The sequence below is a fragment of the Myxocyprinus asiaticus genome, chromosome 1 (assembly GCF_019703515.2).
Source record: "Myxocyprinus asiaticus isolate MX2 ecotype Aquarium Trade chromosome 1, UBuf_Myxa_2, whole genome shotgun sequence".
NCBI classification, from domain to species: domain Eukaryota; kingdom Metazoa; phylum Chordata; class Actinopteri; order Cypriniformes; family Catostomidae; genus Myxocyprinus; species Myxocyprinus asiaticus.
The window spans coordinates 15,924,887-15,945,525 of record NC_059344.1 but is presented as its reverse complement, the minus strand read 5'-3'; the positions used below and the strand labels follow the sequence as shown (position 1 = coordinate 15,945,525).

At 38.7% G+C, this 20,639-nt stretch overlaps 1 protein-coding gene across 1 annotated transcript; it reads right to left on the bottom strand.

Annotated features, from left to right (window-relative positions):
• Window positions 1–3,269: 3,269 nt before the first annotated feature.
• Window positions 3,270–19,380, bottom strand: LOC127453985 (ras-related protein Rab-1B). Its single transcript, XM_051720903.1, has 6 exons — window positions 19,065–19,380; window positions 10,791–10,863; window positions 9,103–9,198; window positions 8,651–8,746; window positions 8,236–8,367; window positions 3,270–5,891 (listed from the first exon to the last, which is right to left on the bottom strand). The coding sequence occupies exons 1-6, from the start codon at window positions 19,076–19,078 to the stop codon at window positions 5,697–5,699; spliced, it is 606 nt and encodes a 201-aa protein (XP_051576863.1). The 5' UTR covers window positions 19,079–19,380; the 3' UTR covers window positions 3,270–5,696.
• Window positions 19,381–20,639: the final 1,259 nt, after the last annotated feature.

Sequence of the window (20,639 nt, the reverse complement as noted above, 5' to 3'; positions counted from 1 at the left end):
CCTTGGCATTCTAACTGTCAGTTTGTCCAGATACTCAGGTGACATTTCACCCCACACTTCCTGTAGCACTTGCCATAGATGTGACTGTCTTGTCGGGCACTTCTCACGCACCTTACAGTCTAGCTGATCCCACAAAAGCTCAATGGGGTTAAGATCCATAACACTCTTTTCCAATTATCTGTTGTCCAATGTCTGTGTTTCTTTGCCCACTCTAACCTTTTCTTTTTGTTTTTCTGTTTCAAAAGTGGCTTTTTCTTTGCAATTCTTCCCATAAGGCCTGCACCACTGAGTCTTCTCTTTACTGTTGTACATGAAACTGGTGTTGAGCGGGTAGAATTCAATGAAGCTGTCAGCTGAGGACATGTGAGGCGTCTATTTCTCAAACTAGATACTCTGATGTACTTATCCTCTTGTGTAGCTGTACATCTGGCCTTCCACATCTCTTTCTGTCCTTGTTAGAGCCAGTTGTCCTTTGTCTTTGAAGACTGTAGTGAACAACTTTGTATGAAATCTTCAGTTTTTTTGGCAATTTCAAACATTGTATAGCCTTCATCCCTCAAAACAATGATTGACTGATGAGTTTCTAGAGAAAGCTGTTTTATGCCATTTTTGACCTAATATTGACCTTAAGACATGCCAGTCTATATCATACTGTGGCAACTAAAAAACAAACACAAAGACAATGTTAAGATTCATTTAATGAACCAAATATCTTTCAGCTGTGTTTGATATAATGGCAAGTGATTTTCTAGTACCAAATTATCAATTTAGCATGATTACTCAAGGATAAGGTGTTGGAGTGATGGCTGCTGGAAATGGGGCCTGTCTAGATTTGATCAAAAATGACTTTTTTCAAATAGTGATGGTGCTGTTTTTTACATCAGTAATGTCCTGACTATACTTTGTGATCAGTTGAATGCCATTTTGGTGAATTAAAGTACCAATTTCCTTCCAAAACAGCAAAATCTGTACATCTGTGCAGTTTTGGAGAGATGAAGATACAATGGCATCACGTAATACTATCAAGTACGATACTGTTTTTTTTTTTTTTATGTGACAAAGATATCTTATCATAGACCTAGGCTTCACATTGTCCTGAATTTCACTCAATATTACCATTTATTGGGACTGCCAAATGTAATAGGATTATTTAATTAAACAATGCTGTAAAATGTTTTTGCGCAGTTCATGCATTCTGCCTGTTTACTTTTATTTGACATTAAAACTGTTTTCCTGTTGTGATATCAAAAACTTGAATTATACTTCTACTTATTTTCTGAAGAGACGATGGATTAAGGCTGCATGCATTACATTATAAGGAAATAAAAGCTACGAAGCACATTTCTGTAAATTAAAAAATTGAGAAGCCTATTAATTTCGTTGACTCCAAAATATGATTATGATTAAGAACCTGCCGAAATATGGCATTGTATCTTATGGTTTATTAAAACACTTGCAGCTATCCTCATGTTTGACAAATGAATTACAGAATGATGCACACAGATGTTATACACACCCCAAAACGTGGTTTAGTCAGAATAAGATGAAATATGAAGAATTAGTTTACTTCATTACCATTTTTGTCTAGCTGGTAGGGCAGAAAGGGATGACTGTAAGCAGTGTTCCGCGAGTCCATCTAATTACCTGTCATTTCTTGACACTTCTTCAGTTCCCGCTCCTTTTTAAATCAACTAGGTTCAGTCCTGCGGTATTGAAGGCCCACCTCCGACTTTGGAGCTGGCCAATCATAGTGAAGATTTTGGGGTGGCACCTGGGACGGCCAATGGAGCGAACTTTCAGATAGCACTTGTTTAAAGGTCATTGAAGTACGCATATACATTTTTAAACAAATAAATCACTCATACTCTCTACTTCTCAAATAAGCTTTAGTTTTTGTAATGCAAAAATCAAACAAAAAAATATTAATTAAAAACGAAGAGCTGCATCAATGCCATATTATTATTATTATTTTTTTTTTTTAAATCACTTTGGCCCGCTGGCCCTAGTTTGGGCACCTCTGACCTAGGAGAACTGGGTAGGGTTGCACCAGCTGTGCGTAAGTTCTCACGTAAATTGGGACGTAAAGTTCACACTAAGGGCTTAATAACAACTAGTTAGTTTGTAATTATGTCAGTGCTGAATTTGGTTGCACCATCTGTTCTTAATAGGTCAGTAAAGTAATGCGTAGTCGCATAATATGACGTTTACTTGTATTGCTCCAATAAGCAGCCTTCAAATGTAGACACAGAAGTGTTAAAAAGCCGTGAACTTCAATTTATCTCACTACGGTTGATGTTCAAACCTTGTTTGTTCACGTAACTGTCAACTGTAATAAATTAAATCCCCATTAATATACGATACAAAATAAAAGTAGATTTGATAAATAGCATATGCCCTATGTAAATAACAATATATAGGAACTGTATCTAAAATAAATAAGAGGTGATAAATAAATAATACAACAGGCTGGAAAAACATACATTTATTCATTTTAATATCCTATATATATATATATATTTTGAATGTGTTGAAACTTGACACCGGGCGATGCACCCTGAAAACTGCACCATTAGATCGGTTTCATGCTGAAGAGATGCTTAAAAGTACGTTTATTTTCTCTCCCGTAAATGTAAACGAGTGTAAATGTCAACATCATACTATATGTCGAAATGATTGATGCCTGTCACGCAAAACATGAGCTCACTGATGTCATTAAATATCAGACTGCTTTTTTATTCCATCAGTTACTCGGAGTCTTCCGTTAATATTTAGTTTATACGTAGGGTTACGTCCTACGTAAGTTTAATGGTGCAACGCTCAAATATTTAGTAGTGCGTAAATTGTGACTAGTGCCCATTTACGCCACAACTAGGCTAAGTTGTAACTTACGCACAGCTGGTGCAACCGGCCGCTGGTGCTGTTTTGAAGGCAAAGGTGGTCACACCAATTATTGATTTTGATTGAGCTTTTTTTCTGTATACTGGACTTTGTATTAATTGATAAACGAATACTTTTTATGACATTATTTTTTGAAGACATTTTTCACAATTGCCTAAAACTTTTGCACAGTACTATATGCATATACAGTATATGCTGTATAATTGAAATCATTTTGTATTTCATCTGTTTTCTTCCAGCATCTGATTGACTTTCACATTTATCAGTCGTCATATTTCCATTTCGAACTAACATGGGAAGTGCTACACACCTCACCACCCACACAATATTTCACTCAAAAACACAAAATAGAAAAATACCCAGAAGTCATCTTTAAGTCTCAAGTTGATCATTTTTATTATATATATTTATAATATGTACAGAGAAGAGAAAACAAGATCAAACCCAGCTATGAAACAGAGCACCAGAGTGAGCAAGCAAAGGGGGTGGAGAGAAAGTGTGTATATAAGACAGGGAAACTACTAAAGAGGTGCTCGCCATTTTACCATCGCCGTGTCCTAATTCAAAAATGAGATGTGCAAATATTTTGGGTAAAAAGTAGAAATGAAAAAAAGACAAAAACCATAAGAACGTTCCATCACATTCATAAGCAACCCTCCCCAACCCATCAACTCCCCACATGGTACCCCACTAATCCTTCCGATAACTGACACACGGCACAAAACTCTTAAATTCATAGACCAAAAAAAATTAAATAAAAATTGGGTAGAACAGCAAACCTTCTGAGAAAACAAATGACCATTAAGAACACATTCCAGAAAAAGCACTTATTTTTAATGTGTGGGAGTTTTAAATGAGACTTTCATATACGGTTTAATTTCACACAGACATAAATCAAGATCCACAATGGATCTGTTCATTTTAAAATCAAAAGGAATGTTCCCAAACACAGTTGCCCCTTGCCCATCCCCCATTCTTGGCCATTGCACGCACACCCATATCCCTGCTACTGCTCCCTCCAGCCCAATGCTACCAATTCAGGTACAAAATACTACAAGCGAATCTACCACAGATTGTTAGTGATGAAAATGTGCGATAAATTAGCATTGGCAAGTGTTAGTGGTGTCAAAACTGGATTACACTGACTCAGTGAGCATTAAGTGATCCAATATCATTACGGTGAAACTATCCTAATTAAGACAGAGTGGTGCACCAATACTAGTAAAGTTTACGATATCTATGCTTTTCTAGATCCAAGTTGTACATAATAAAACAGGCCAACAGAGGATAGCAGGACTCAATCGCAATCACCAATTGAGTCCGTGTTCGAAATCTGCTGAATGTAGACAAGACTGATGTTTAACCTCTTGGAGATGGGCATAGGGGCTCTGGGTTGCCCTTCAGCATCCATTTGAACCTATCAAATCACCCAAGGCAACATTTGAACAAGGTTCTGCACTAAAATTTTAGATCCTTTACTTAGAAGTTCTTGAGAAAGGTCCCAAAGTACTGTAGGTATCCACAGAGATTGATTCACTGTAAGGTCTGAAGTCTAGAATCTGGAATCCATGTGAATATTTTTCATTAAGGAACATGAGAGGTCATATCCGGTCTTCTATGCAAGACCAGTCAATCCCAATACTCCTTCATTCAGATGTAACACATAATGCTTTCACACAAACACACCAAACCGATTCCAAATAACTGTGACACTTTAATTGGTGGTGAAATGAAGGCCCTCCACAAATATGATAATATTTTTACCGTATGGAAATAAATACACGCATATACCATAAACGTACACGCTTAGGATGCATGATGAACCGTTTTGGGAGCACAAGTTTTACCGGCTTCTGAGCACATCCAACCCAACAAGATGATTAAAGGATACCAAAATGTAGAGGTTCCAAACTAAATCCACAAAACTGCTGAAAACGGGAGGAAACGACCTCATCGACATGTGCCAAGTTCAAGAAACTGAGGTGTTCAGCTCCAGTTTAGACAAAAGAAGCAAAGGTCATTGAGGTAACCGAGGGAACAGTAGCTTTCATCAACCAACCTAAACCCAAGAACCTCCCCCCCCCCCAACCGACCAGATGATGACATTTGACAGCAGTAAGCCTTTGTACAAGCCTTCATTAGAAAAACACAAAAACTACAGGAAAAAAAAATCAGTCTTAAAAATCACCATAATAACAATAATAAACTAGTAGGATGAGAACAAGTAGAATATTGCCAACTTTGTATGCACTGTTGACTTCTTGTTGAAAGATTCGACCAAAGAAGCCATGCCCACACACACATAACCTCAATCATTCAAGTTTGTACATGATAACTTGTGTGCACGTGTGTGAATTAGAAATACTAGAGATAGGTTAAATTCAATTTAAACCTCTTCAATGGAGTTTAATAGAATTGAGCATCGCCCCTAGATTTTCTCTCATCAAAGACTTATCTTTCTATTCGTGAACATTTGACTGTACAAAACCGCCATCCTGGATTTGAAGTACAAAGGGGTGGGGCTATGGGTGTGGGTGGGGCTATTAATGTAGGAGCAGCAGATGTACAGGGAAAGAACATGGCTAAGAAGAGGGGGAGGAATCTTATGAAAAGTGGGAGGCTGGAGAGTAAAAACAAGAAGACTGTGTTGTCATAAAAGAAGATTCATTTCAAAAAGTAGCCGTAAGGTGGTCAGAACATTGGCTCTTGATGCAGTAGTTCCTTACATGAGAATGCTTTTTGGTGTGTGTGAGAAAATGTGTTTGAGGGTGGAAGTGATGGTTGTGTGCTCAGGATCTTCAACAGCATCCGCCACCAGACTGCTGCACAGGAGTGCTCTCGATCTTCAGGTTGGGCTTGTCTCCTCCAGTTGTCGCTCCAGGGCCCATGCGTTTCTTGATCTCAGCAGCCATAGTCATGAAGGCCTGCTCTACATTCGTGGCATTCTTAGCGCTTGTTTCAAGGAAGGGGATGGCTAAAGAATCAGCAAATTCCTGCGAGGCAAAAAAAAAAGAACCACTCAGATTAAGACACTTGAGAATGCGTTACATTTTCCCTAACGTCACGCTTAGCTTGTAAAGTCTTCAACTAGACTTACATACAAATCTCTCTGCCACAATGCCAAGATGTTGTGGGTGTTGCTACATAGTAGGCATGGGCATGTTGGTCATTTTGTCTACTCAAGTAATTAGTCCGAGTACTCGAGTACTTGTCGAGTACTCGAGGGGCGATTACATGTTCAAACTGTATATATAATAACATGTCTGACAAACGTCTATGGCTGCTGCATTGTGCCTTGTTGTTCCAGTGTATCGTCTATTCATTATTATAAGCTGTTATAAAATAATATGTTACAAAATGTACAAAAGATTCAAAATATAATGCATCATATTTTATCATTATGTGAAGATTTGCTGTCCAGCTCTGAAAGAATGTGCCCAACGCACATCTGTCTGTTCTTCCTTCAGGTTACCGTAGTAATCTTAGTAAGCACGCACCAGTTTTTTTAGTGACTGTCTGAATCGTCTATTTTCAAATAACAGGAGACGCCATAACCGTTGCGTTTTTAATATGCGTGTTAAATTGAAGTTCAGTCTGAAGACGCTGCATTGTGTTCCATTTAGCTGCACTCTGTCTAGCTCTGTTTAGCTGTTTGAAACGCCTGCTGTATATGCGTTGCTTCAGTTCATTGAGTCCACTGCCACACACGCCTGGTGTGTGTGTGTGTGTCCCCAGATGTTCGCTCGTGAGGAAAGCCGCGATGCTCTGTATTGTCGTTGCTGTGATTCATGAAGTGTTCCATTCATCACGGAGAGTCTGAATTTCCACATTTCAACTGGGAAAAGTGCAACGGAATGACTCTTTATATTGGACATCTAACTTGGAAACTTGTGCAGAAATTTTCAACTCCCATTTCATCGAGATGCAGGTGCGTGTTACTTCACGCAGGGCGGGGAGGTGTACAGTCAGTGACAAACATTTAATTTTATTAAATAATATCCATTAACGAGTCAAAGCTCTTACATGAAATGACAATAAAATGTGTTTAGCAAACGTTTTGCAGAGACAGGTGTTCAAAACACGGTTAATTACACTCTCTTTTGATTATCGTAACGATAGCATTGCAGTGTTGTATCAGTTTGGTTGCTCTGAGACGTTTCTAACAATCAATGTACCCCTCAAAACCACAACGTAATCAATCTCAAAATTAAAATTAAGCTCCCTCTTTGTTTGTGTGTTTAGTTGTCAGGTAATTGTCATTGGATTTTGAATTAAGTGAAAAGTCACATCATGCGTGATCACTATCGATCATCGTTTTCATGATCGATCATTGCTGCCATGTCTGAGTACCCGAGTACTCGTGCCCATCCCTACTACATAGCTACTAAGGTGTTCTGAGAAGTTGTTAGTGTGCTGCTATGAGCTTGCTAGGGTGTTCTGGTGCAAAGTATTTGGCCTAAAAAGAAGTCTCGAAAGTCTCAAGATATTCTGGTCCCTAGATATGGCTCAGGCCCCTCCAATGGAAGTCTAAGGGATTTTTTTTTTATTCGTTTAATCATCTGCCAGAAAAAAAATCATATAAAAAAAGTGATAGCAGCACACCTCTCCTCAATAAGCAAAGCAATTTTAGGTATCATTCTTGTCCTTAGCATAAATGGCATGTGACGAGTTTATGTTATAACCAAACATAAAGTTTGGGGGGGCCTGGGTAGCTCAGTGGTAAAATACGCTGGCTACCACCCCTGGAGTTCGCTAGCTCGCTAGTTCGAATCCCAGGGCATGCTGAGTGACTCCAGCCAGGTCTCCTAAGCAACCAAATTGGCCCGGTTGCTAGGGAGGGTAGAGTCACATGGGGTAACCTCCTCGTGGTCGCTATAATGTGGTTCGTTCTCGGTGGGGCGCATGGTGAGTTGAGCGTGGTTGCCGCGGTGGATGGCATGAAGCCTCCACACGCGCTATGTCTCCGTGGCAATGCGCACAACAAGCCAAGTGATAAGATGCGCGGATTGAAGGTCTCAGACGCGGAGGCAACTGAGATTTGTCCTACGCCACCTGGATTGAGGCAAGTCACTACACCACCACAAGGACTTAGAGCACATTGGGAATTGGGTATTCCAAATTGGGGAGAAAAAAAAAAAAAAAGGTTTGCATAGGGTAAATGTGAGTGAAAGTAAAAATTGGGTAACAGTTTTTGAGTTACTAATTGATTAACTCAATTAAAGATAATTTAGTTAGCTTTGTCATGCCACTAACAAGGGAAATGATCGACAATTATAATTATACAATTAATTAAGTCATAATCATTCAGCCCTAGTTTCTCCTTTGAAGCATTATTACCTTGGCTGTTGTGTAGTCCACTACTTTCTTGGTGGTAAGGTCACACTTGTTCCCCACCAGCAGCTTGTTGACATTCTCGCTTGCATAGCGGTCTATTTCCTGCAGCCACTGTTTCACATTGTTATACGACTCCTTTAGGGAAGGCAGGAAGAAGAGAGAAAGACTCTTTATAGATGCATCCTTTTCAAGCAATGATGAGGCAAAACAACATCAATGATCTGGGTTTGAGAAGCAGGCTATCAAACAAGAGAAGTCTGCTGAGGATGATATGAACAAAGTCAAGAGCATCAAAACTACTGAAAAACACTCTCTCTCAAGACTTCACATCTTTCAGTTTTTTTTTATAGACCGCGATTCATCACAGCTTCAATGTGTCTTATTAAATTCGGATCAAGCAAGGGTAATCATGTCTAACCTGATCTGTGACATCATAGACCACAATGATGCCATGAGCTCCTCGGTAGTAACTGGAGGTGATGGTGCGAAACCTTTCCTGCCCAGCAGTATCCCACTAGAACAGAGGTGAGGATAAACAGTCTAATTAGATTCATTAAAATATTAAGGTTATTAGTACAAACGTTTGCATCTAGAGGGCAAGTAGAAAGCTGTAAGTAATCTAAAAGTATGTAAAATTCCACTAAAAGTGTTGTATTGAGTTATTAGAGAATATATTAGAATGCAGGGCATCATAATGTACTTGGTGTGCATACTATAGATGACTCACAATTGAAACAGTCACCAACTCTACACAGATACAAAACAAAGCAAATTGGACTTGACACTAGACAAAGCAGCAATTTCACTTTTAATGGCATGCAGTCACACTGTCATAGAACCTGGGAAAGGAAAAAATTGATTGGAACTTACAATTTGGAGCTTAATGGTCTTGCCATCCAGTTCAATAGTGCGGATTTTGAAGTCCACGCCAATGGTGCTGATGTAGCTCTCTGTGTATGTGTCATCCTGCAGGAACAAACAACAAAGGCAAGAACAGTGAGAGAAATAATAAGTCAGAGGGGGAAACAAATAATTTAATGTACCTCTGTATCTATACATCTCGCATTCTAAAAGTAGTAGCTATATTCAGTGAACTCTCAGTCTAAAGAATTCATGGTATGCATGACGTTAAAGGAATATCCAGGGTTCAATACAAGTTAAGCTCAATCAACAGCATTAGTGGCATAATATTGATTTCCACAAAAATTTATTTTGACTTGCCCCTCCTTTTCTTTAAAAAAAAAGCAAAAATCGAGGTTCCAGCAAGGCACTTACAATAGAAGTGAATGGGTGGCCTGGGTAGCTCAGCGAGTATTGACGCTGACTACCATCCATGGAGTCGCGAGTTCAAATCCAGGGTGTGCTGAGTGACTCCAGCCAGGTCTCCTAAGCAACCAAATTGGCCCGGTTGCTAGGGAGGGTAGAGTTACATGGGGTAACCTCCTCGTGGTCGCGATTAGTGGTTCTCGCTCTCAATGGGAGATCGCGGAGAGTATCATGAGCCTCCACATGATGTGAGTCTCCGCGGTGTTACGCACAGCGAGCCACGTGATAAGATGCACGGACTGACTGTCTCAGAAGCGGAGGCAACTGAGACTTGATCTCCGCCACCCGGACTGAGGTGAGTAACCGCACTATCACGAGGACCTACTAAGTAATGGGAATGTTGCTTTCCAAATTGGGAGAAAAAAAAGATGTAAGTGAATGGGGGCCAGTTCGTAAACATTAAAATACTCACTGTTTCAAAAGTACAGCCACAAGATATAAACAATATGCACATTTTACAACTTTGCTGCCATGACGATGCAATGTCAACAAACCCTAAAACTATAAAATGACTGTAAAAATTACAATTTAAACAACTCTACAGCTCAAATAACAGTAATAAGTATATAATAATATAGTAAATATAGTATAGTAAAATAATATTTTTTTTATTTTTTTTTTATAAGTGTTAATACAAGTTTTAACAGAATAATTAATGTAAGGGCTTTTATAAAATTATAAGCTTCAAATTTCTGTTTTTAAACCCTTCAAAAATTGGCCCCCATTCACCTCCATTGTAAGTGCCTCACTGTAACCAAGATTTTGCTTTTTTTAAAGAAAAGGAGGGACGAACTGAAATAAATTGTGGTAATCAATATTATGCCACAAATGCTGTTGATTGAACTTAACATGTATTGAACCCAGAATATTCCTTTAACCTTTACATGATTTATCCTGAGCAGTTAAAGGAATAGTTCACCCAAAAATGAAAATTCTGTCATAATTTACTCACATGTATGTTGTTTCAAACACTTTCTTACTTCTTTGGAACACAAAAGGAGAATGTTATGGACTGGCAGTCCCAGTCACCATTAACGTTTCATTGCATCTGGTGACTGAGGTTGTCAGCCATTAACATCTCGCTTTGTGTTCCATTGAAAAAAGAAAGTAATACAGGTTTGTAAACAGGTTGAGGGTGAATAAATGAAGACAGAATGTTAATTTTTGGGTTAACTATCATAAGTTTTGGCAGTAAAAACTGACCAGAACTACCAATGTGTATCCGTACTTACAGCAAATCTCAACAAAAGACACGACTTCCCCACTCCAGAGTCACCGATGAGGAGCAGTTTGAACAGGTAATCACTAAAGAGTAAAAACACCACTAGAGTTAGCATCAATACAAGTACACAATTGCAGTTTTATATCTGAATTAACCTTTTTTCCCCATATATACACTAGTGCTGCTAGGATCAGTGTGACAACCTTCCCACCGCAGTAGTGGACTGCCACCAGTGGTGTGGTGCACATAAAGGCATATCATAAAGGCAACTTATAAGACCTTGCGAAAATCTGAAATAAATTCATGAAATGAAAGCATATGAGTATAGTGAAGTATTAGATCTTTAGCTACTGTGTTGTCGATTCTTCATGCTAGAGACGTATTCATTTTCCATTTTTCAAAGACTTCAGGATTTGATTTAACTCGTTCTGTGTGTCCAAAAACGAGATCCACGCAACTAATTTGACATTGAATAATATCGCTTTTAACACCCTTTCTGTTCTTTACAGTCAACTGTGATTAAAAACAACAAAAGACAGATTTACTTCTAATCACACATGGATGCACTAAAGAAACCTTGCACGTCCCCTCTCGTTTTATGGGCAGTCAGTACCAATTTAGCACACGTTCTACATATCCATGTTAATACATAGACAGTAGTACAAATTACACAAGTAAACAATAAGCATGTAACAAACATATAAATGCAGCATAATATATGCAATTTCAAGACATCTATTGATAAAATAGACTGAATTAGAAATTTGTTCAAAAGCTAAAATGTGACCAATTTGATGAAATATAATTTGTCAAGTTACAATTTTCAAATTGTATCTAGAAGGTTGAAAGGTTCCTTTATAACAGAGTGTTAGCTGAGAAAGAATTTCTTTCATATCTAAGCAAAGTGGACATCGAAACAGATATAGACCCATATGAATCAAAATCAAATAGAAACGTAATTGGCACTGAATCCAGAGCTTGTGAATCGGAATCAAATCGGGAAATCTGTGTAAACAAACATCCAGCCCTACTATTCACAGGCCTAAGATGATGTGTATTTTTCCATCGAATCTTTGTTAATGGAATCAAAAACATACATACATTTTTGTCAGTAATTTTGTTTACAAGATTAATCCTGCTTCTGAACATGTATTCAGACCGACTGGAAACATCATAACCCCAGTGAGGTCCTCTCAAATACCGGACAATGTTTTTTTCCCCCAAACATCTGACAACTGAAAAGCTTTCAGCCAAGTTGGGCCTGAGCCAACATTTAATTATTGTCCAGCTGTTTACTGATGTTTAGTCATGCTGAATATTCAAGCTTAGCTATATTTACAGATTTTGACATTCTGGAATATTTTTAGCTGCTGATGTTTACATGTAACCGTCTTATAAGCTACTGGTGTAAAAACAGACATACATTTTAAAGCCATTTTGTAATATTTTACAAAGGTTTTAATCTCTATACCATGTCCAATGGCGCACTTTTTTAAAAGTTTAATCCACAATAAACACTTAGTTTGTGCGCACCCCCTCCCCCGCCCTCCAATCACCATGCAACACCTTTCACTGCCGGTGGTTGCCCCTAAAACACCACGGTGGTAAAAATTTGCCACCTCAACAGCCCTAATATAAACTTCATACCTTAAGTCAAATTAGTTATAACATTACTAGCGGCAACTTAATATTGTATTGTACATTGGTGGTAGTTTTAATAAAACTATGACAAATGATGGCTGATGAACAACTGACAGATAGGAGTCTGAAGTAAGTTTGGGACTTGCGAACATAAACAGTTATTTTAATGTGAACTGTGAGGCTAACAGGATTTTGTGATGGTTGTATGGGCTGTGCAAACTGGCCTTTAGGAATGGTGTTGCTAGTCTGGTTAAGTTTGTTGCTTAACAATTGATCAATGTCACTACAACTGTTGTACAATGATGACTCTTGCTTATAATGTTCAGTCTAATGTTGTCCATCTATTGTAAAGTATAATGTGAATATTGTGTATTCTCGTTTGTAATGAGTAGCTTTTCAATTTTCGAAACACTACAAGGCTCAACATTAAGCACTGTCATGTGCTCGTCCTTCAGACAAGTAAATTGGTCATTCACTTGTCCGAGTAAAAAAGTTACTTGTCCGAAGAGAAAAAAGGAAATCGTTTCAATTGTGGTGTAAATCTAATTTATTCAGAAGCAATATTCTCATCAACATTCTTATTCAGTCACTCGTTTCCCAGCAAGCAGGATGCAATCATACACCAACTTACATTTAAATTGTTGTTCTTGGCGAATATCTTTAACAATTACTTAAACAGGTAATTAAAAGGATAGTTCACCCAAAAATGTAAATTCTGTCATGATTTCTCGACCTCATGTTGTTCCAAGCCCACAAAAGAGAGAAATTCAAATTAAACACAAAAGGGGGGTGTTAGGCAGAATGGTAGCCCCAGTCACCATTCACTTTAAATCATCTTTTTTCATACAATGAAAGTGAATGGTGACTGACACTAATATTCTGCCTAACATGTCCTTTCGTGGCCCACGGATGAAAGAATGTCATATGGGTTTGCGATACAGTTATAAGTTATAACAGTATTTACATTTTTGGGTCAACTTTCCCTTTAAAGGGATAGTTGACCCAAAAATTTAAATTCTCTCATCATTTACTCACGCTCATGCCATCCTAGATGTGTATGACTTTCTTCTGCTGAACACAAACAAAGGTTTTTAGAAGAATATTTCAGCTCTGTAGGTCATTACAATGCAAGCGAATGGTGATCAGGCTTTTGAAGCTCCAAAAATCACATAAAGGCAACATTAAAGTAATCCATATGACGCCAGTGGTTAAATCCATATCTTCAGAAGCGATATAATAGGTGTGGGTGAAAAAAAAGATCATAATGCAAGTCCATTTTTTACGCTAAATCTCCACTTTCACATCTGAAAGTCACATGCAGTGCCTGTTCACTTTCACATCTGAAAGTGAAAATGAAAGTGGAGATTTAGAATAAAAAAGCTGAAACTACAACCATCATATCTCTTCTGAAGATATGGATTTAACCACTGGAGTCTTATGGATTACTATTGTGATTCCTTTATATGATTTTTGGAGCAACTAAGGTCTGATCACCATCTACTTACATTGTGAGGACTAACAGAGCTGAAATATTTTTCTAAAAATCTTTGTGTTCTGCAGAAGAATGTCATACACATCTGGGATGGCATGAGGGTGAACTATCCCTTTAAGAGCTCAAGTCCATGCTCACTAGATTAAAGGTGACAAAATGCACCGTAATTAACAGATGGGATCCTGAAAGTGGGGACCTTGATGCTAGATCAATTTGAATATGTATATTATTAATATTAATATATTATTTATATATACCTGAATATGGATGAGAAAGTTGTCTGTTTTAAGCATTTAAGCGTTTTTCTTTACCCAGCAACTGAGTAGTTCAGTGGTTCACAAAGCATTTTTGCTATTTCTGCCTTCCTTGTAAAAGGTGCTGTAATATGAGCCGCACGATGTGATGAGGCAAAACTAGATCGCTCTAAATTTCACGCGTAGCTTTATAGTCTGCTTTGCTGTTCATAAACAGGAGCGATAATTTAATTTAGGGATGTGCACGAGTAGTCGAATACTCGAGTATTCGAAAAGCACAAATACTATTCGAATTTCGCAAAGTTTTGCTTTGCCGGCCATATTGTACAGTGAGATGCATGTTAAATCCTGAACATACAAACTAAAACTCACAGTTATAACAGAATGGGTGGCGCTGTTGAGTGTGGATACAAGTTGATCACATTTGATGAGCAAACAGTTCTGTCAGTACAGTACGTTTAGATGGACACCAAAAAGCAGGTTATTGAGATGTGGCTTACTGCGAGAAAGCTGGGTTCCTGTTTAAATGTACTGTATAAGCGGTGAACTCTTTACTCCCGTATATGTGCAGCTCGACAGAAAGCAGCATCCCCATAACAACCTAATCCCCGCGATGCTTCTGTAAACAACAAACATGGCATCCGGGAAAGACTTTGCTAGCAGAGGGACATTCCATCAGCCGGAAAAAAAAGCTGTGTACAATCCCGCGCCAAATTTAATGCCCAGTTTGTAATAAGTAACACAGCTAGGCTATATCACAAATATATTTCTTCTTTTATTATTGACGTTTTAATAAGGCTACTTGTCTGCTCGGGCAAGTAAAATTATTTTTCACTTGCCCTTTCAAAAATCTACTTGTCCTGGCCAAGCGTTAATGTCTGTACTGTACAGTGTTATGGGATCAAAAACAAAAATCACATGTATGACGTAATGAACTGTTGCCACAAGAGGTCCTAAAATATTAATGGCTAATCAATTAACTTTCTTTCTCCAGCGGAACACAAAAGAAGATATTTTGAAGAATGTTTCAACTGTTTTTGTCTGTAAAATGAAAGTCAATGGGGTCCAAAACAAATCTTTGGACCCCATTGAATTTTATTGCACGGACAAAAAACACACAGACATTTATCGAAATAGCTTATGTACTTTTGTGTTCCGTAGGAGATAGAAACTCATACAGGTTTGGAGCGACATGAGGGTGAGTAAATGATGACCGAATTTTCATTTTTGAGTGAACTGTCCCTTTAAGTTAAGGATTTAAATTGCCCTTAGACTAATAACTTTCAATTAAAAACAAAACAGAAATCTACATCTGACATCAGATCTACGAATTGCAACACAAACTGCCATTTCCAAGAACCAATGACCTACTTCATGCTGACAGCAAGGAGAGTTCAAAACAAAATAAACAAAGTATCCACTTCCACCAACTCAAAATAAAGTCTGGGGAATTTGATTCCACTTTAATGATGACAATGTGGCAATGGATGGTCTATTCTGGTTTCTGCATTCAAGGACTACCATTAGACAAGCTGAAAAACGTTGTATCACACAAGCTGTGAAGTAGGGCTGTCAAATGAGCAGAGAATTTATACCTTAAATATTTTCAAAATTCGAATAATTTTCGAATTTTAAAGTCAGCTGATTTTTAAATTGACATTGTTTCCTTAGTCCATAAAAGGCGCAATAAATACATAAACCATTCAGCACTGTTATATTATTGCAAAGAACATTCCTGGCTGTTTAAAAAAAAATAATTTTCAACTAATGTGCATAAAATAAATAAATAAAAAGTTTCAGTCAGTCCATATTCTCAAATGTTAAGTCAAAAGTAAAATGATCGGGATAAACTCTTCAATAGACAGTTCACATGGTGTTACACTTGCACTGATGCCACAGTATACTATCCCAGACTCAAGCTTCATAATAACAGCGAAATACCACATAGTTTTTTTATTCAGGACAGTTTTATGTAGAGTAGCAATATTCAGAGATAGCAGTGGTATTCGGCTGAACTCAGTGGTAAAGCGGCTCAGACTGAGGACAGGGCAAGGGCCTGTTCAAACAGAAAGAACACAACAGACTGGAACCGAACGAGAGAATCTCGAGACACATATTTCCATGTTGAAAATGTTTCTTGAAAACACATTTAAACAACTCATTGATTAATTTGAGAAACGCTTATAAAAGAGTAACACGCAACGGCCAAAGTCCTCCACCAACTGTAAGGGGCTGTTCACACCGAACACTTTTGCAACCATCCATTTGTTTTTCTACAGGTGCATCTCAATAAATTAGAATGTCGTGGAAAAGTTCATTTATTTCAGTAATTCAACTCAAATTGTTAAACTCGTGTATTAAATAAATTCAATGCACACAGACTGAAGTAGTTTAAGTCTTTGGTTCTTTTAATTGTGATGATTTTGGCTCACATTTAACAAAAACCCACCAATTCACTATCTCAAAAAATTAGAATATGGTGACATGCCAATCAGCTAATCAACTCAAAATACCTGCAAAGGTTTCCTGAGCCTTCAAAATGGTCTCTCAGTTTGGTTCACTAGGCTACACAATCATGGGGAAGACTGCTGATCTGACAGTTGTCCAGAAGACAATCATTGACACCCTTCACAAGGAGGGTAAGCCACAAACATTCATTGCCAAAGAAGCTGGCTGTTCACAGAGTGCTGTATCCAAGCATGTTAACAGAAAGTTGAGTGGAAGGAAAAAGTGTGGAAGAAAAAGATGCACAACCAACCGAGAGAACCGCAGCCTTATGAGGATTGACAAGCAAAATCGATTCAAGAATTTGGGTGAACTTCACAAGGAATGGACTGAGGCTGGGGTCAAGGCATCAAGAGCCACCACACACAGACATGTCAAGGAATTTGGCTACAGTTGTCTTATTCCTCTTGTTAAGCCACTCCTGAACCACAGACAACATCAGAGGCATCTTACCTGGGCTAAGGAGAAGAAGAACTGGACTGTTGCCCAGTGGTCCAAAGTCCTCTTTCAGATGAGAACAAGTTTTGTATTTCATTTGGAAACCAAGGTCCTAGAGTCTGGAGGAAGGGTGGAGAAGCTCATAGCCCAAGTTGCTTGAAGTCCAGTGTTAAGTTTCCACAGTCTGTGATGATTTGGGGTGCAATGTCATCTGCTGGTGTTGGTCCATTGTGTTTTTTGAAAACCAAAGTCACTGCACCCATTTACCAAGAAATTCTGGAGCACTTCATGCTTCCTTCTGCTGACCAGCTTTTTAAAGATGCTGATTTCATTTTCCAGCAGGATTTGGCACCTGCCCACACTGCCAAAAGCACCAAAAGTTGGTTAAATGACCGTGGTGTTGGTGTGCTTGACTGGCCAGCAAACTCACCAGACCTGAACCCCATAGAGAATCTATGGGGTATTGTCAAGAGGAAAATGAGAAACAAGAGACCAAAAAATGCAGATGAGCTGAAGGCCACTGTCAAAGAAACCTGGGCTTCCATACCACCTCAGCAGTGCCACAAACTGATCACCTCCATGCCACGCCGAACTGAGGCAGTAATTAAAGTAAAAGGAGCCCCTACCAAGTATTGAGTACATATACAGTAAATGAACATACTTTCCAGAAGGCCAACAATTCACTAAAAATGTTTTTTTTATTGGTCTTATGATGTATTCTAATTTTTTGAGATAGTGAATTGGTGGGTTTTTGTTAAATGTGAGCCAAAATCATCACAATTAAAAGAACCAAAGACTTAAACTACTTCAGTCTGTGTGCACTGAATTTATTTAATACACGAGTTTCACAATTTGAGTTGAATTACTGAAATAAATTAACTTTTCCACGACATTCTAATTTATTGAGATGAACCTGTATGTAAACGCGTGCTAGTCGAACGTATTTGTTTCACTTTGTATTTGTTTATTCAGCATCTCGTGCGGGAACACTGTTTTTAGATGCTGTTTCTAATTAAAAAAACTTTAAAAGCATATTGCTTTCTGTTAAACTGTATTTGTTGTGCTGTGTCTATCCTTTTTGTAGCGCAAGAACGCAATCGATCTGAAGTCTTCGTAAGTTCTTGGCACACATTCAAAATTCGATTGCACAGTTTTAGCTTTCGAATGAGCATTTTTATTTTTATTTGACAACCTTATTGTGAAGCAATCATTACTTGCTCTGTGCATGCTGTTACACTGATTGCTGCACTGTCAAGAAAAAAAAAAAGAGGTGTTATACCCACAAACATTAAGAAAAACCTTAGACTGGCTTGCCCACAGAAAGCCCACATAGGGCCCCCAAATGGCAAAACTGCTGTGGGCTAACCCACATGGGGTCCACGTGGGATTAGTGTGGGTTTGCCCTGCCCACGCTAAACCCACACTTGCCCACGGTGGGCCCGCACGGGCATGTTTGCTGGGTCATATCAAGAGAGCCTTGAAAATATGAAGCCAAATGACCTCTTTAAGCTGCAGCACTGACTCTCGGGCCTAATGAAAATCTTATGGCTCCTGCGATGATAAGAGCATGCAACGTTCATTATACTGAGTGTGCATGCGCTTACATGATACAGCAGTAGTCCGTCTCGCGCCTGTGAACTAACGACGTCACTCCGTGGCAAGGCGACGCAACACAAAAAATGACGTCACGCACTACGGCAAATGACGACATTTACGTACGATAAACGCTAAATAGCAATGCATTTAACACGTGCATGTTTGATAACGACTGGTACTGTTAGTTTGCGCGTGAGAACACCAAGAGAAATGCTTCAACTCGGCAAATATCCGTTAAATTCGCTGTTTGTTCCGGACCTTGTTAGCCTTTGAGGCTAGACAAAGCTACACACACTGACGTCTCGCGATTATGCACAAACTGACAGCCGATATGCACAACTAGACATAAAATACTCACTATTCTGGATTCATGGTGTGCGTGCGTGGTTTCGTTTGGTTCAGCAGGAGATCTGACTCTTCCTCTTTTCTCACCGAGCAGATGATGATGATGATGATGATGATGAAGATGACTTGCCCCTCTGGAATTCCTAGGCACTGGGGCAACTTCCTCTGATTTACCCCCTCCGATCGCACCTCAACACGGTCTTCTCGTTAGATTCGGTCACTTGACGGACATTACTGATCGTGTAACACAAAACACGGGTATACTGTTCTACCGTTTCTTCCTTCCTTTCTGCCCGTCGCTAGAAGTGCAATATGGCTGCGCAGGTGCGGCAGTGACATCAGATGACGTGGCATTAAGATCAGACTCTCTTTTACCCTACACAGTGGATTGATTATTTTTCACCACCGTAACGAAGATGTCGACCTTTCTTTTATCACACACTTTTCTTTAAATAATACGATGATATGGTCGGAAAATAAACCCAACTTCTGAATGAATTGCACTGTTATCATAAGTTATGTATCTGAAATCATTTTAATTTGTTCCACTAATGTCATTTCCTCATGTCCCCAGAGCTGCTCGTAATACATCTTTGACAAAACTAAGTGCTAAATCGTCAGATTTCTACATTTTGTTCCATCAAATTAAGTGGTTAGCATGACATACTCTCACTAACATGTATTTCTTTGTTGTAAACGTGTCATATTAACACTGATAGTGGAGGGTTTTTTGTGTGTCCCTTGATTTATTGTCCATCCTGTAATGTCATGATACTGCGACCTTTAATTGAAGATCTGTTGTTATAATGACATCACACACACACTGGAGGTGACATCAGCATTAAAGTTGGGACAGTTGAGTGTTTACCACTGTGAAACATCACCATTTCTTCTAATAACACTTATTAAGCATTTAGGCACTGATGACACAAGTTTGTTAAGTTTAAAAGTGGAATTTTCCCCCATTCATCCTTTATGCAGGTCTTCCACAGCACAATTGTTCGGGGTCTTCATTGTCGTATTGTGCGGTTCATAATGCACCACACTTTCTCAATTGGAGATGGTCAGGACTGCAGGCAGGCCAATCTAGCACCCGCACTCTCTGCTTATTCGGCCAGTATGTGGTTTGAAGCCGTCCTGCTGAAAATTCCGGGACGTCCCTGGAAAAGACGGTGCTGGATGGCAGTATATGCTGCTCCAAAATTTGTTCATATCTGTCATTAATGGTGCCCTCACAGATGTGCGAGTTACCTATGCCATGGGCACTGACACACCCCTGGCCCATACAGACACTGGCTTTTGGACCTTAATTAATTCTGCATTTTGTACAGCATCTCTTAAGAGTCTTCTTTTAAAATAGAATATTTAATTTTGTGGATTAGCCCCCAGTTAAAGTAGTAGTTCACCTAAAAATGGAAAATGTACTTGTACTCACTCATTTACTCACCCTTATGTTGCTCAAAACCCATATGCTTTTTCTAGGAACATAAAAATATATATTTTAAGCAGCTCCATTCCATAGAATAACAGTTTATAGTGAGATGGAGCTGTGGAGCTTCAAAAAGGACAAATACCATAAAGAACTATT

Coding starts and splice junctions, on each gene's coding strand:
- LOC127453985 (XM_051720903.1), bottom strand. Junction 9,199..10,790: donor GTCTTTTGTTGAGATTTGCT/GTAAGTACGGAT, acceptor TTGTTCCTGCAG/GATGACACATACACAGAGAG. Junction 8,368..8,650: donor TCTATGATGTCACAGATCAG/GTTAGACATGAT, acceptor CCTTCCCTAAAG/GAGTCGTATAACAATGTGAA.